This window comes from Beta vulgaris, chromosome 6, assembly GCF_026745355.1.
Source record: "Beta vulgaris subsp. vulgaris cultivar EL10 chromosome 6, EL10.2, whole genome shotgun sequence".
Taxonomy (NCBI): Eukaryota; Viridiplantae; Streptophyta; class Magnoliopsida; order Caryophyllales; family Amaranthaceae; genus Beta; species Beta vulgaris.
In genome coordinates this window covers 54,075,972-54,090,882 of record NC_079207.1, presented here as the reverse complement: position 1 = coordinate 54,090,882, position 14,911 = coordinate 54,075,972, and the positions used below count along the sequence as shown (strand labels likewise).

General features: G+C 36.9%; 1 protein-coding gene across 7 annotated transcripts in view; it reads left to right on the top strand.

Moving 5' to 3' along the window:
- The first annotated feature begins 2,138 nt into the window (after positions 1 to 2,138).
- Positions 2,139 to 14,911, top strand: part of LOC104897082 (hypothetical protein) — a 32,997-nt gene continuing 20,224 nt past the window's right edge. Inside the window, exons 1-9 of one of the 7 annotated variants that reach the window (XM_057396027.1) lie at positions 2,709 to 2,849; positions 5,688 to 5,763; positions 8,667 to 8,765; positions 8,947 to 9,171; positions 9,253 to 9,372; positions 9,617 to 9,700; positions 9,857 to 9,916; positions 12,595 to 12,723; positions 12,848 to 12,909. In XM_057396027.1, coding sequence (XP_057252010.1) covers positions 2,740 to 2,849; positions 5,688 to 5,763; positions 8,667 to 8,765; positions 8,947 to 9,171; positions 9,253 to 9,372; positions 9,617 to 9,700; positions 9,857 to 9,916; positions 12,595 to 12,723; positions 12,848 to 12,909 — 965 coding nt within the window. In that variant the 5' untranslated portion in view covers positions 2,709 to 2,739. Of the gene's footprint in view, positions 2,850 to 5,647; positions 5,764 to 8,666; positions 8,766 to 8,946; positions 9,172 to 9,252; positions 9,373 to 9,616; positions 9,701 to 9,856; positions 9,917 to 12,594; positions 12,724 to 12,847; positions 12,910 to 14,911 lie in introns of all 7 variants that reach the window. The other 6 variants (XM_057396029.1, XM_057396026.1, XM_057396025.1 and 3 more) reach the window with 6 other exon arrangements.

Sequence of the window (14,911 nt, the reverse complement as noted above, 5' to 3'; positions counted from 1 at the left end):
ATATTAAATCTGAAATTTATTATAATAATAATCATAATAACCGAAAATTATTTATATAAATAAAACAGTACTTTAATTCATAAACATGATAAATATCAATATAATAACATAAAAACTAGTATTTTAATGGAATCTTAGAGAGGAAGAAAGAAAAACAACCAACAATAATGAGGAGGAAATAGCGCCGGCAGCAATAGCAGCAGTAGGGGACCGGCGGAAGCAAGGTTCTTGGCTCAAACAAAGATTTGTGACGTTTCTTGTTGAACAAGAAACGTTAATTGAAGAAGAAGAAGAAACGAATTTTTGAGAGAAAAGATGAAGAAAACGACGCACAAGGAGGAGAGAGAGAATGCCGAGTGAGAGAGAGAGAGAGAGTTCACGTGAGTTTTGGAGAAAAATAGTGTGTAGGGTAAAATAATTGGTTTTAGGATATTTATATAAAGGCTTGTACTTGTGGGCTTAGGAAAAGAGATTTTAATTAATGAAACTTGATGACTAATAAGATGGGCTATTTAAAACTTTAGTCATCAAATGACTCTTTCCCTTTTTATCACTTTTGGGCTTTCGATTCCATTAACTACTTTTTCAATATACTTTTAGTATTTAAAACTCTTATTAAAACATGCTTAATTAAAATATTTCAAATTTTATTAAGCTATGAAAAATAATTTCAGTTGACTTTTAATATAGTCAACCCTTTTTAAAAGTCAAATCATTTTCCAAACTCATTTCGATTTAAATATAACTACATAAATACTTTAATATATTTATGAAAATTCTTTAAAGATTGTGGGGGATTACAATAATAATGATTTAAATTAATGTTTCATTTCAATAAGCTTTGCATTTCACCGCGGCGGTAACACTCCCAAAGTCGATGCGGCGTAGTTTAGACGTGTATGGATTTTGGGGGTGTTGCAGTGCGTCGTCCATCTATAGATTTGAAGATGATGCATCATGGGTTCGAGATTTGGAGAGCTTGTGTAGATTATTTATCATACTTTGACCTTTACTTTTCGTAGTTGATTTTGATTATTGTAGTTGGTTTTGACCATTGTCGTTGACTTTGACTTTTGTTGGTTTGACTTTTTGAATTGACTTTTGGATTGACTAAGTTTTATTTATAAAGTTATTTACTATGTTTTCCGATGTAAAATTCTGAATAAGCCAATACGTTATCACACGGGCAATAATTCTTTGATAATTTTTTAAGTTTTATATCTTGAAAAGATATTGTTGAAAATAGAGAATTGTCGTGATGTTACAAAACATTTATGTTCATTAATGGACCTTATATCAGTTGGTCATTTATAATAAGGGAGTGCATAATAAATCATATGATAAATTTCAACTCTACTTTAAAACTACAGCAGATCATATGCAAAATATTCTTTTAGACATGAAAAAAGAAGCAAGATACGAAATCATGTGCAAAAGAAATGGAGAAAACCAACGAAAGAAGAAGAAAAAACAAAAAAAAAAAAGGAAAAAAAGCAACTTACTGAGAAAGAGAAGGAAAGGCAGCAATGAGTTTGGTGGTCGGTGGTCGACGTCATGGTGCATTGGCGGCGTGAGATTAGGGATGAAGTACAAGGGAGGTGATAAGAGTAGAGGAGAAACTTAGTTAGGGTTTCAGATTTCATATTTGAATTAATTTCAACTCTACTTCAAAACTACAACAGATCGATAAATCCCCTTACAATAGATTATATCAGACAGGGTTGTGAGAGACGAGGGTTTTCGTCAACGTTAAATTTGTTGTTGCAATGTTAGAATTATATATAGTTCAATTTGGTATGTAAAGTGTTCATTAACTTTTGACTTCTATTATCGATGTGATATGACTTTATATTGACTTATTATTAGTTAAAAAAAAGTAAATACTAGAGGAAAAGTAAAGATTTTTTTTAATTAGAAAAGATAATTAGTTCAAATACCAACCCTACTATGCTATTAGCCGACATGACGCATCAGCTTAGAAGTTGAGTACAAACCAAGTAAGTGTTGGCCCAGTGGTGATGAGGACTGGCTTTGGTAGGACGGACTCGTGTTCGAATCCCCGCAACACCCTTGGGAGAGGAATTGAACCTAACCACCCCGAACTTGGCCTCGATCCGGATGTAGCCCGAAGGGTGAACCGGGTGCAAACAAAAAAAAAAAACATAGATAAGAATTGAAACCTAAAACAATATCTTAAAAGACTAGAATTCAAGATGATACTCGAAATGACTTAAATTTTCCTGTTCTAACAACTTGTACCCAAACTGCATCCGTGCACCCAAGTTCTCTTGTCCCCCCTCCGCCCAATTTAGCTGACATATCCTATTCTCTCTCCTCACTCTGCATTCCACTGGTCACACTTTACACTGCTTCTTCAAATATAACCCAGACCCAGTACAATTACAATTACCACCCAATGAAAGCCGTCAGATCAACACCAAAGAATTCCAGGCGTCGTCCTCTCCGCCCATGATCATTTCCATTCCAGAATAGAGAGAAAATCTTTCATTTTATCTACTCAAACATTTATAAAAGCTTATCTTTTTTATTGTCTGAATTTGGGTTTTAGTCATTATTTAATTTTGGGATTAGAGACAATTTTTTCTAACAGACCCACCTAAAAAAAAATGGAGGAACTACAAATCCAGGTTGCGCAAGCAGTTAATGTGTTAAACCATGATTCACAGTCTTGCAATAGAGTTGCAGCCAATCAATGGTTGATTCAGTTTCAGCAGTCCGATGCTGCTTGGGAAGTTGCCACGTGTCTCATTACCTCTTCTTCCCGCCTTCCTCTTCTTTTCTCTGATTATGAAGTCGAATTCTTTGCTGCTCAGATTCTCAAACGCAAGGTTTTTTCTGCCTTTTTTTTCATGGGTTTCTTTGATTTTAACCTTTTAGTTGCATGGGTAATTAAATTGGTGTCTGTTTAATAATGGGTTTTGTGGAATTTGATGTGTTGACTTACTTTTGTGGAGAAAATTGCAAATGCCTGTAACTGATGTGTTAGTGTTCTTGTTGTTGATGTTGAGAATTTTTATCATAGCTTTTTGTGGGCTTTAAAGTGAATGCAGTTACAAATTTTGGTTGAGGAACTAGAATTTTCAATGAATGGCGCTTTTACCTCCACCTTGATTAATTGCTGTTGGTATGTTATAGTTACATTGTTCTTGAGGTGGGAAGTTAGTTTATATTACCATTTAGAAGTATGTAGTGAGAGAATCATTAGCATGGGTTTGATGGATTATTGCTTGGATTGAAGTGAAACTGAATTGTGTTCGGCGCGTAGTTTGTCGAATGAAGATAGTTGTGTTACTCGTGTTTGTCTCACCTTACTCGAGTCACAATCCACGATGACTAAATGGATATCTAACAACATCAAAGAGCGTTGGCATTGTACTTTGTCCGGAGAGGCTCAAAACAAATTACAGTTTGCAAAACTCGTGATCTAATGAGTGCATTCCCCATTTCCCCTTGATATTGTGCTTAATTAGTTTTGAGACAGGGAATCCCCTTCTTCTCTCCTGTTGTTTGGAACTGCATTTTGAAATCATGATTCATGGGTCCCTGTGGGTCTCCTCACCATTTATTTAAAGTACAGGTCCCTTGTTTATAGTTTAGAAGCATAAGGAGAAAAAGTTCTTGGGTTGCTATTATTTCATTCTTGTGGCTTGTGGCCGAAAAAAGACAATGTCATAATCTTTGGCATTTGAATCTGGGAGATCAAGGCCTTTTGGGATTGAAGAGTCTACCTTGCTTCTCTTTGCTGGTACTATGAAGTTGGTGAAGTGTGATTGGCAAGCTATTTTTTTTAATGGATCTTCCCTAGAGGACCTTTTGCCCTCAATTGTTCTATTTCTTATGAAATAAACCCTTGACATGTACTCCAGTTGGTTAAATGTAATGTGGATATCATGCTAGTTCTTTATTCATCAACCTTGTTTAGTTTTAGTAGATAGGATTTTTCAATTCTTGAGACTAGATAGGATTAACGGATTTTTCACCAAATAGGCCCTTTATAATTCTTTACGTGCCTCTAACCTTTCAGAATTCACCATAAAAGTTTCAATATCTTTAAAATTCACTATATACCCTTAATGACTAATGACCGTCTACCTTACTAGTCATAACTAATCCCTAGTTCTGTTACTAAACTCTATTAATCCCTACTTGAGTATAAATCACCATTAGATTACCACATATGACCAAAGGAGAGGAAACAAGTTATAAAGGAATAGAGAGAAAAGGGGCCATAGAAAGTGTTCCAATGGTTCTCAATTAAGGTAAATGGGTCAAATAGGGATTTAATTAAGGTTTAGTAGTGGAATTAAGGATTAGTGACTAGAAACGCTTACAGTCGTGAGTCATTAAGGGCATACGATGAACTTTAAAGACATTGAGAGGTATATGGTTTTGAAAGGTTGGCGGAAACAAAAAATTATCGAGGAGTATTTGGTGAAAATCCAAAAAAAGAATGGCCTAAAAATTATATTTTCTTTGTGTAGTCTATTATTTATTCTCTGCATAACTTCATCCTGCAAAACCTGTCAAATTGATAAAGTATCAAAATGCTATGTGATAGTTACCAAGTATTGTGATTTCTTACTAAAAATGGATGTCGAAGCCATTTATGAATTAGAGACTATGTTCGGTCTGCTTTGGCTGTAATAATGTCCTCACTGCCTCTTTCATTTTCTTGACACTACTTTAGACCCCCCTCCCTCTTCCCCTCAACTCACTGACTGACACTTTTATGCTATTCCTCGACCATTTCCTCTCTCTCTCACCTTACTCTAGTGCCTATCCCCCAATAGTAGCCAAAGACCATTAATCTGACTAGCAACTTTATATCCATATCACGAGTTCTCAATTCCATCTAATTTTTATTAGAGTGGTTATTGACCAAGCCTTGAACTTAGTGGGAGGTTATATTTATTTATTTAATAGTTAGTGAATCTTGATTAGAGAAAACAGAGTTTAAAAGCTTCTAGTCTTGTTTTTGTATCTCTTACTGTCATGAAATTGGTCAATTAATCAACTACTAGATGGTGTCGGAATCCTTTTCATTGGTCCATTATTTATTAATACTTCCTCCGTTTTTTATTAGATGTTACACTTTTCAAATCACGGACTCCTAGGTAATTTTTGGAGAGGAGAGAGATAGAGAGAATGAAAAACAAAAGGGGTCCCATGTGAACATGTGATAGGAGAGAGATAGAGAGGAGTTATTACCCAAAATAAAAGTGTAACATCTAATTTAAAACTTCCTAAAATAGAAAGTGTAACATCTAAAAAGAAACGGAGGAAGTAGGTTTTTTTGGAGATATATTCTCTTTCACTATAGCGACACAAGATAGAGATATGAAATTGGAGAAAAGAAATGGAGAGTAGCCTAGTTTGGTGTATACTAGTTCTGGATCACATTTTTGTGTAAGAATCCATTTTTTAAAGATCCCGGTATGTCCATTCTGCAACAGTTTTTTAATGTCGCTTTCTGCCTCAATCTCATCTCTCATTATCTTTTTCAATCCGTGGTAGTCAAGGTGTTAGGTCTGTGGTGATTTTGGTGGTAGTTAAGGTGTTTGTGTATGTGTGTGATATTGATGTGTAATTTGTTAATTGTGTTTTTAAACTTTTCGCCAAGAGCTAGTCTGATAGTGAAGTGGCCATATATTGTTGCGGTACACCAGTTGTCATTGGGGTGATCAATGGAGGTTTGGAGCTTGGATTTATTTAGGTCATCATGTTGAGTTTCAGTTGAGCAAGGTATGACCTTGAACTAGTGCCCACATTGATACTAAAATGCCTACCCTATCAACGATGAATCTTGGCTAGATACCTAATTCAATAGCTAATTTTTTTCTTTATTTTCCAACGTAAGCACCATTAAAGAAGGGCAAAGTATCGTCCAAGATAAATTTTGTCGATTTCTCTCCCTATTCGGTCCTTTGTGAAGAGTGTTAATCAAATAATTAAAGAAATCAAAGCAGTTTTAGTGCTTATTTTGATGATGTTGGGGATATATTTATGTGTAGTATATCAATCTATGCGTTCTGTCACTAAAATCTACTTTCTAATGGATATATTGTCTCAACTTTCAAGTGTAAGATAGATCTAATCCCATCTCAAACATGTGTCAAAGCTACCATCCTTGCTAGCTTGACTTCGGTTTAGCATTATCTATGCTTTAGTCAAGCTAATTTCAATTTCTAAGTAGCACATGAGTTGTCTCGAGACTCTTGACTCATTATTTCTCTTAAACATGGTGGTAGAATACTAGAAAAAGAAGAAATGTAGTAAGGGTGGAGCTTAGCAAGGGGGAAAAGGATTCGGGTTTCCACAATGGAGGTGTGGTTAGTGGTGGGAGGGTACTAGTGTTCAGGAAAGACAATTAAGGATGGGGAGATGAAGTAGTGAATGGGTAGGGTTAGAATGGTGCTAAGTTTTTTGGATTTTACTTAAATCTTTTATTCATCAATAAAGACAATTCCGTCCCAATTTTGGTACGAAATCAGCCGAAGCTAATTTGCATTAAGGCAAAATAGAGGAAAGGGAAATGAAAAAGTTGTTAGAACTAAATGTAAGGGAGATATAATTTGATTTTTTACCCTTAAGATTACCCATGCTTAATGTATACAAGTTCTTCCACTTCACGAAAAGAACAGGACAGAAGAAGCATCCCATTTGACGCGACTTTGGCTTTGATATTATTCTCTCTATTCCATAGTATCTGACCACTTTGAGATGGAAGGAGCACTTTGGTTTGGATAGAGTGATTAGCCGCTTGTGAAGCACCAAATCTTGCTTTGTAAATAATGCAGTAAGCTATTCATTTTAGAGTTCATGTAATCAATTCCCCTTAGAGATAATTCCTTTATCAGTTGTTTTTTCGGAGAGTAGGTTGCAGTGAGATATATTGTCAATAGGTGCTATATGATTGGCAGCATTGTTGGCCTTTATGTGGTGATTTTTGCTATGAGTTTAGTCTTTTTAATTCCTGGCATATTACGGAGTTATAAGCTCATCTCTCAAATTTTTGTGCAATGAGTCGTTTTAATTTGCTCCCTTTGATACTAGATGTCCAGTGCAGTTACATAAGTTATATATCTGTTTCTACACATCTTTTTGGAATTCAGATACTTCCTCCGTTTTTTATTAGATGTTATACTTTCCTAAAACGGCATGTTTCAAATTAGATGTTTTTTTCCCCTAAATTAATAAGTTTTGCCTTGTAAAATGACCAACTTACCCTTACTTATAACAATTAATCAAAATTAAACCTATTTAATTTAACTAAATTTAACCTAAATTAACAATTAACAATTAACCACCCTCCCTCTCCCACCCACTCTGGAAGTCCAACCCCCTCCCCACCACTGCAGCAGCCCCTCTCCCCACCACCGCACCCCACTACACCCACCGGGAACCCCACCCACCCACTGAAAACTCCACCCCACCCACCGAAACACCACCCACCCACCGAAAACCCCACCCACCCACCGAAAATCCCACCCCACCCCACGCGCTGAAAACCCCACACCACCGCTACCGCCGAAAACCCCACCCACCCCTCGAAAACCCCACCCCACCCGGCGAAAACCCCACACCACCCCTACCACCGAAAACCCCACCCACCCCTACCACCGAAAACCCCACCCCACCCCTCGAAAACCCCACCCCACCCGCCAAAAACCCAGTCGCGCGACTGCAAGGGAGGAGAAGGGGAGGGGGGTTGCGCGTTCAGCAGGGGAAGGGGAGGGAGAGGGTATCGGTGGTCGATTTGGTGGCGTCGGTGGTCGCGGCGGTGGCGCACTTGTGTGGCCCACTGGTGGTGGTGGCTCAATGGTGTTCCCCACTCCCTTTAATCCCCACCCTTACTTTCTCTTAATCACTCATTGAATTTTTGCCTAGGTAATCGAATTTTTTAAAAGTGTAACATCTAAAAAAAACGGAGGAAGTATATCAATAGGACGATTGAAAACCTTTTTTTTTCTAAAGCAAGCTTTGAGGGGGCTTCAGTCAAGGAGTCGAAGTGGAATTTGATAGATTAAGAAAAGGATCCCTTAGGGATTAGGGTGGTTCATTGGCACATATTAACAGACTGAGCTTGCACTTCCCCTTCCGATTGTTATATCCTAATTTCTACCATCTTGCTGTGCCTAGTTACTTGCACTCATCATTACATGTAAGCAATCAAATTTGATGCTAGATTAAAAAGTTTATTTAAGTGACCGACAATAAGAGAATTCATTGAGATTTGTGCATTAGATGGTGAAGGTATATTCTACGAATAAGAGAATCCTGTAACTTGAATTTTCATATTTGTTTTGCTGGAAGGATATTTTATGTCATGGAGAAGTCTCAAAATTATAGTACTTTCAGTAGCTGTACTTGGGAATATTCTGATTCTAGACATAGATATGGTTACTTGATGACAGTCAATGTGGTTACTCTCCTGTGATTGATATGCTTCTTGGTGATTTTTAAGTGATTTAGAATGATGGGGAACTGCAAAGCATGATGAAGTGAAATAATACCTCCTGGGATCTGAATTCACAATTTCAGAATTCAGGACCTAAAAATTTGTTAAAGTAAGAAGAAAATGAAATACTTGTGGTGGATTCAAAATTTTCTCGTCTGATTACCCTATTTTGAATTTCATTTGGCAGATACAAAATGAAGGTCACTGCTTACAGTCGGGCACAAAGGATGCACTGTTGAATGCGCTTTTGATGGCTGCTAGAAGATTTTGCTCAGGACCTCCACAGGTTCCTCATTTGTCTTTAGTAGGAATTAGTTTATGTGTCATGGAAAAGACTCGATTTAGTTGTATCATTCTTAGCTCCATGTAAATTATGCTACTGGATATCCCATGTCTGTTGTATGTGTATCTCTTTAGCTTTTTCTTGGCAATAAATTTATCACTTCTCCGAATATTTTATCTGGCAGCTATTGACTCAGATATGTCTGGCACTCTCTGCACTTGTACTGCGTGCAGCAGAATATAGGCAACCAATTGAACAACTTTTTTACAGTCTTCAAAATTTTCAAACACAAGAAAAAGGAAACATTGCTGTTTTGGAATTGCTAACTGTTTTGCCGGAAGAAGTAGTTGAGGATCAAAGTACTGATAGTAGCATAAATTCTGCACAGAGGTCTCAGTATACTCGAGAGGTTTTTCCTGAATCTGGACTAGCATATCCCTTGCTTTTGGATGCTTTCTGTTCAACCTCTTACGAATTCAATGAAATGCAGCTGTTATCACATACTCCAATGGTTCTTGAGTTCCTGAAGCAGCAATCAGAAGAAAGGTCAGAAGACACCAACCAGCTGCATGAAAGGAATAAAAAGATATTGCGGTGCTTACTCAGCTGGGTAAGATGGATGTTGCGAATTTGATCAACACCATTAATGGAACTTGGGTGACTTGACCAAGCTGCCTTTTCATTTTCTGGCTTCTGTAGTTCAATTTACTTTTACTATTAAGCTGGGATTTCATGGTCATGATTCACTGTCCTCATGACTGTTTATGAACAAGATTGACATGCAGATTCAATCTTCACTTACTTTTGATTCTTTCATCTTTTTGTCAAATTAAGCTATGCTTTCTCATTTTCAGGTCCGAGCAGGTTGCTTCTCTGAGATTGCTTCCGGCTCATTGCCTTCTCATCCTCTCCTGAATTATGTGTTCAACTCATTACAGGTTTATCAATCACCTTCTGGACTGTTGAACTTTAGGTGCCATTTGATTGATGTGCTCATCATTCTCACCTGTTCACAAAGGAAAAAAGGAAGAGAATATAGGAACTCATTGACAAAGTAAGGTTTTTGCTAATAATTTGTTTCTTCATTTTCTCAGGTTTCATCGTCTTTAGATCTGGCTGTTGAAGTTCTTGTCGAGCTTGTGAGCCGCCATGAGGTAAATTTGCACTTGTGATTATGTCTGTTCATATTAGACAGCTGGGCATTGTCCCAGATTGTAACTAGTTCATGTAACTGGTTGAGTAACAGCTGTATGGCTTTTGCTATTGAGAATTCTTATAAAGATAAGGGAATTTTACGTTTTCTTTTTCTGAGTGTAAATAATTTGAAACCAACTTATGCAGAAACTCTGCACATACATTCATGTAGAGGCTTCTTTAATATTGTTTGTTGGTAATTCTCATGTTTTGATCTTTAGTCATTGTGAGCTGTAGAACATAATTGTTTAGTTTGGAAACTTATTCAAAATAATTTCACTCTTTGAAACACATAGATGTTTTGATAAAACGAATATTTGTAATATTTGATAATTTACAATGTTAGCCTAAAGGTTGTACATGGAGTTGACTCATTTATTTCAAAATGTCCACCTGATACTAGCATATAGAATTTCCGATAGAAGGGTAACTCTTGTATTATATGGCGAAGTACTTGTATCATAGACTCTGTATCAACTCTTATATTATGTGGCGAAGTACTTATATCATAGACTTTAGTATCAACTTCCCATTGCGTATTGCTGCCTATAGGTGTAGTATATTTTTTTCTCTTTGCTCATACAAATTTAAATCTTCCAGTACTATAAACAAAGTAGAACGGACATTAATCCTTCGTATCTCCCAATTGCATCGGTTTACTGAATAGATCCCATCGCAGCTATGAACATGGAATTTAAAGGGATCAAACAGGAATTGGTACTTTGAATCATAGAACATTAAGGAAATGTACGATCAAACCATCATTTATCGAATTTGAAAACGAGTAAGAATAAATGGTTCGATCCTAGATAGGAAAGGTGGTTACAACTTTGATCGACATATAAAAATGTATGATGAAGTATACATCAAGATCCATTTTGGGTCATATATAAGGGATTGTTTAGTTTGGGCCGAAGAATAATGTCACTAGATCATTCTGACTTCAATCCTTTTCTGTCCGCGAGGATCCCACTAGAGCCTTCTACTTTTAATAGGCCATGAACAGCATAAAAATCATTCTCTATCAATGCATAAGAAGTGATCCAGCTTTTGTCATCGGGTTTCGGTAGAAGCCGAAGATCTTGAGCGATCTATCTGGTAGAACAACTCAAAAGGTAAAAGAACATAGCTCATTTCTTCATGCTAGTTCCAAGTTCCAAGTACCCTTTGTACAAATATATGATCTATAGGGTAATTACTTAGAAGTACATTTCGTGCTACAAGTCTCCCTATTTGATAGAAAAAGATTACTTGATCATGAACCGATCTTAACTGAGATCGCGAGACCCTGAAAACAGGTCCTTTGCAAATTAATAATAAAATGCAATTACTAAGGCCAAAAGCTCTCAAACAGTATTGAGCTCCTATGAGAATGTGCAGAGTTCTATTGTTTATAAGGTAGAGAACAAGAAAAATAATAACGGGAAGAGTTTAAAATTTTAAACTTGGCGTAATGGTGATAGTGGTTTATATTTGATTCTGTCGCTTCTTAGTAATGTCAAATAGATAATATGTCTTTGGAATGGAGTAGTTAGAGTTAAGATTCCATGTAAAGAAAGTATATTGTAGACATCTTCCTGAACCCAGTTACCAAATGCGATTAAGGTTGCCCTATGAATAATGCAACACGCCAACAGGCCAACACCACATGCGTGCCCATGAAATTTTACCTCATGAAAGAGGTAATCTGTAAAATGTGCTTTTTTTTGAAACTTTTGTCTTAATTTTCAGTATTCTCTTCCTGTTATAATTTTGAAAAGATGTTTTCAAACGGAAGGTATAGCAGTTTGTCCAAATGAAGCACTTATATTCCATTTGGGGCCAGAAACCCATAGTATGGATTAGATATGAGTATATGACATCAAACAAGGATGCCTATATATTGATGATTTTGGCCCTGTCTTATTTGTATGCTCTTGCTGCCTCTATCTCTGAACTTCTCTATGGTAAATCAGTCCCAGTTTTGTAAGAATCACCCGTTCTTCAAGCTTTAATTAACTCTTTCACGTGGAAGACTGGTGAAGGCTTAAGTTCAATTGGCACGCATTTTGCTGCAGCTTTCAGCTCTTTTTCTCTCTCTCTCTCTCTGTGCCTCTGCTTCTTACTAGGGGACTCTGTTCTCTTTTCGTGTCTTTTTAAGTTCTCCTCTGCAGCATGTATTTTAGGACAGAACGTTGGACTTTGGTGCTGGTGAAATAAGATTTTTAGTAAAAGGCTGCAATCCTGAGAGCACAGCAAAAATATGAAATTTGAACTAGTTTTGAAAGGCTGCAAATTGAAGAGCATAGGAAAAATATGACATTTGAACTATCTTTGCAGAGTATTGTTTTCTGTAGACTTCTAGGCCTATCATTTTCTATGGATCTGTTATGATTGACATATTTGTGTGTTTTTTGATGATATTGTCTGGGTGTTTCAAGGAGCGTCTGTGGCTATTGTAAAGCTTGGTCCTATGGCTGTTCTGAGCTTGCTTTGTTACTTTTATTGTTTTGATGACTCTTGGTCCTTCAGATATTCTTATTTTGTTCGTCTAAGCTGAGTAGGCCTTTAAGTACTGCAGCTATAATTTTTTTTTACTGATCATCATTGCAATAATTCTTGGTGATCTTATTATGTGTTCTATTGCCTGGCATTGTAGGAGTTACCTCAGGTTCTATTATGTAGGGTTCAGTTCTTAAAGGATGTTCTACTTCTTCCAGCTCTTGGCAATGGAGATGAGAAAACAGTCAGTGGAATTGCTTGCTTAATGTCAGAAATTGGTCAGGCGGTAAGTTGAAAATGTCTTACTTAGAATGTTTTAATTTGTCAAAATCATAATTTTCCTGGTTTTCGTTTGGCTATTGTGACCAATGAGACAAATCTTCTCTCTGTCCCACCTTGCTTTCTGCTAGGCACCATCTCTGATTGTTGAAGCAAGTTCGGAAGCTCTGATCTTAGCAGATGCACTATTGAGGTATGGTATCATATTTTAACTTAAGTCTGTTAGATTCAAAGAAGGTGATTTGGTTACACGATGTACTTCTTGCATATGCATGGTTGTTTCATCTGTGGTACCACTTGCTTTCAGCTTAAAGTCCTTTCTCTTGCATTTCTCTCATCTCAATCTGAATCCTCTATCTATACATTATTCTCGAACGATGAAGTTATGTGATGTTCCTTCTTATGCCTTATGAAGATGAAGAAAAATAGAAGTTTTGGCACCATAAATTGAAGATAAACCTATGAATGTTATTGCTCCTCCTGTTTTGCAATCACTTTCTACCTTCTTTGTATGTTTCAACTTGATGATCTCAGTTGTCCATTGTTTCTCTAGCATCAAATGCACCGCTTGGCTTCTGAAGGCTTTTCCTTTTGGCTCTCTTACATTTTTTCTAATTTCTTTTAAAAAATCCAACTAGACGGCAGTCACGTCACTGTGATGTGTGAAACGGAGGGAGCATAAATTGTAGCACTGCCAATATATAGGAGGAAGTAAAGCATGAAAGATCACTGTTTTCAAACCATCGGAGTTACTTATTTGGTGCACTTAGTCACTGCACACATGACTGCCAAACATACTATCCTTTAGCATAATCTTTTGGCATAGCTAATTTATTGATAGAATATTTTACAAGTTATTGTAAGAAAAGGAACTTGTATCTTGTTATAGTCATAGAGTGGTATAGGTGTAAAGACTTTTGAATGAATTTTAAGGACTTGTAATGATTTATTTACTTTGCTTTGTTACATAGAGTTGTAAGATTATGATGGATTGATGGATAAATTTTTAACACTCCAAGCCAGTCACGTGTGAAAACTTGTATCACATAATGTTTTTATTTACGGTTTTTTTTAACCAGGTACCCTGAATTTTACAGGGTACCCTCGTGTTTTCAACACTGCACTTGGTTCCCATGAGGCTTTGAAAAAACATCAGAATACCCTTAATGACTAAAGCCGTCAAACTCCATTACCCCTAATTAACATTAATTAAATCGTAATTCACTCTAATTAAACACTAAATAACCCTAATTAATTTATTCTTTTATCACCTCTCTTTGCTTTTCTTTCTTCCTTTTACTAGAGATTCAATGGAAGCCACATGCTTCTTTTTCTCTCCTCAGTCCTCCCTCTTCAACATCATCTCTCTCCCCTTCCAACCACTCTCCTTCAAATTTTAATTACCTTTCCACACCTCCAAACGCCCGCTTCACCACCTCCATTAAACCAATTTCAACCTCCGGCAAGGACGAAGCCCCACCACCAAGTGCAAATGCTACTTAACCCCCATCATCTTTTTCTCTTCCGTCCTCTCCACCTCATTAACCACCTCCATTAAAATTCAGACTCGGGTAAAAAAAAGGAAGGTCTGACGAAGAAAGTAACGCCGGCGGCAAGCACAACCAAGGTGCAGTGTTGCCGCTGTCACGCACCTCCCTGTTGCTGCTCTACTCTATTATTTGTCGTCGTTGCTGGCGTTTCTGCCACCGTGCTGCCAGCACTACAGTGGCTGTCGTTGCTACTGCCCTTCTCTCTCTCTCCTCTCATCTAGTTGTGCTGCTACTGTATGCCGCTGCCTCCGAGGCTTGCCAGCGCTCCACCACCACAAATTGTCGGCCCCTACTGCTCTCTTGGGTGCTGTTGCTGTTGCTTTAATTCCTAGTTCCTGGTTCTTCCCTCTTCTACTTAGCTTGTTCTAAGTTTGCTTTGCTTTTAAGCTTTATTTTGTAATACAATTTAGTGGGTTTTGGATGAAATCAAAATTATAGCTTCTATGATTTGTATTTGTAAATAAGAACAGTGGAAGAGAAAATATAAGTGGGAGTTATTGGGTTGAATTTTACTTGATTTTTCCGGAAATTACAATAGTAAAAGACTTCATCTTTGGTGGAATTATCTTGATTGGAACGGAACCAGGAAAAAAGAGGGGTTTAATAGATGAACTCAATCTAACTAGACGACTTTGTGGAATTCAT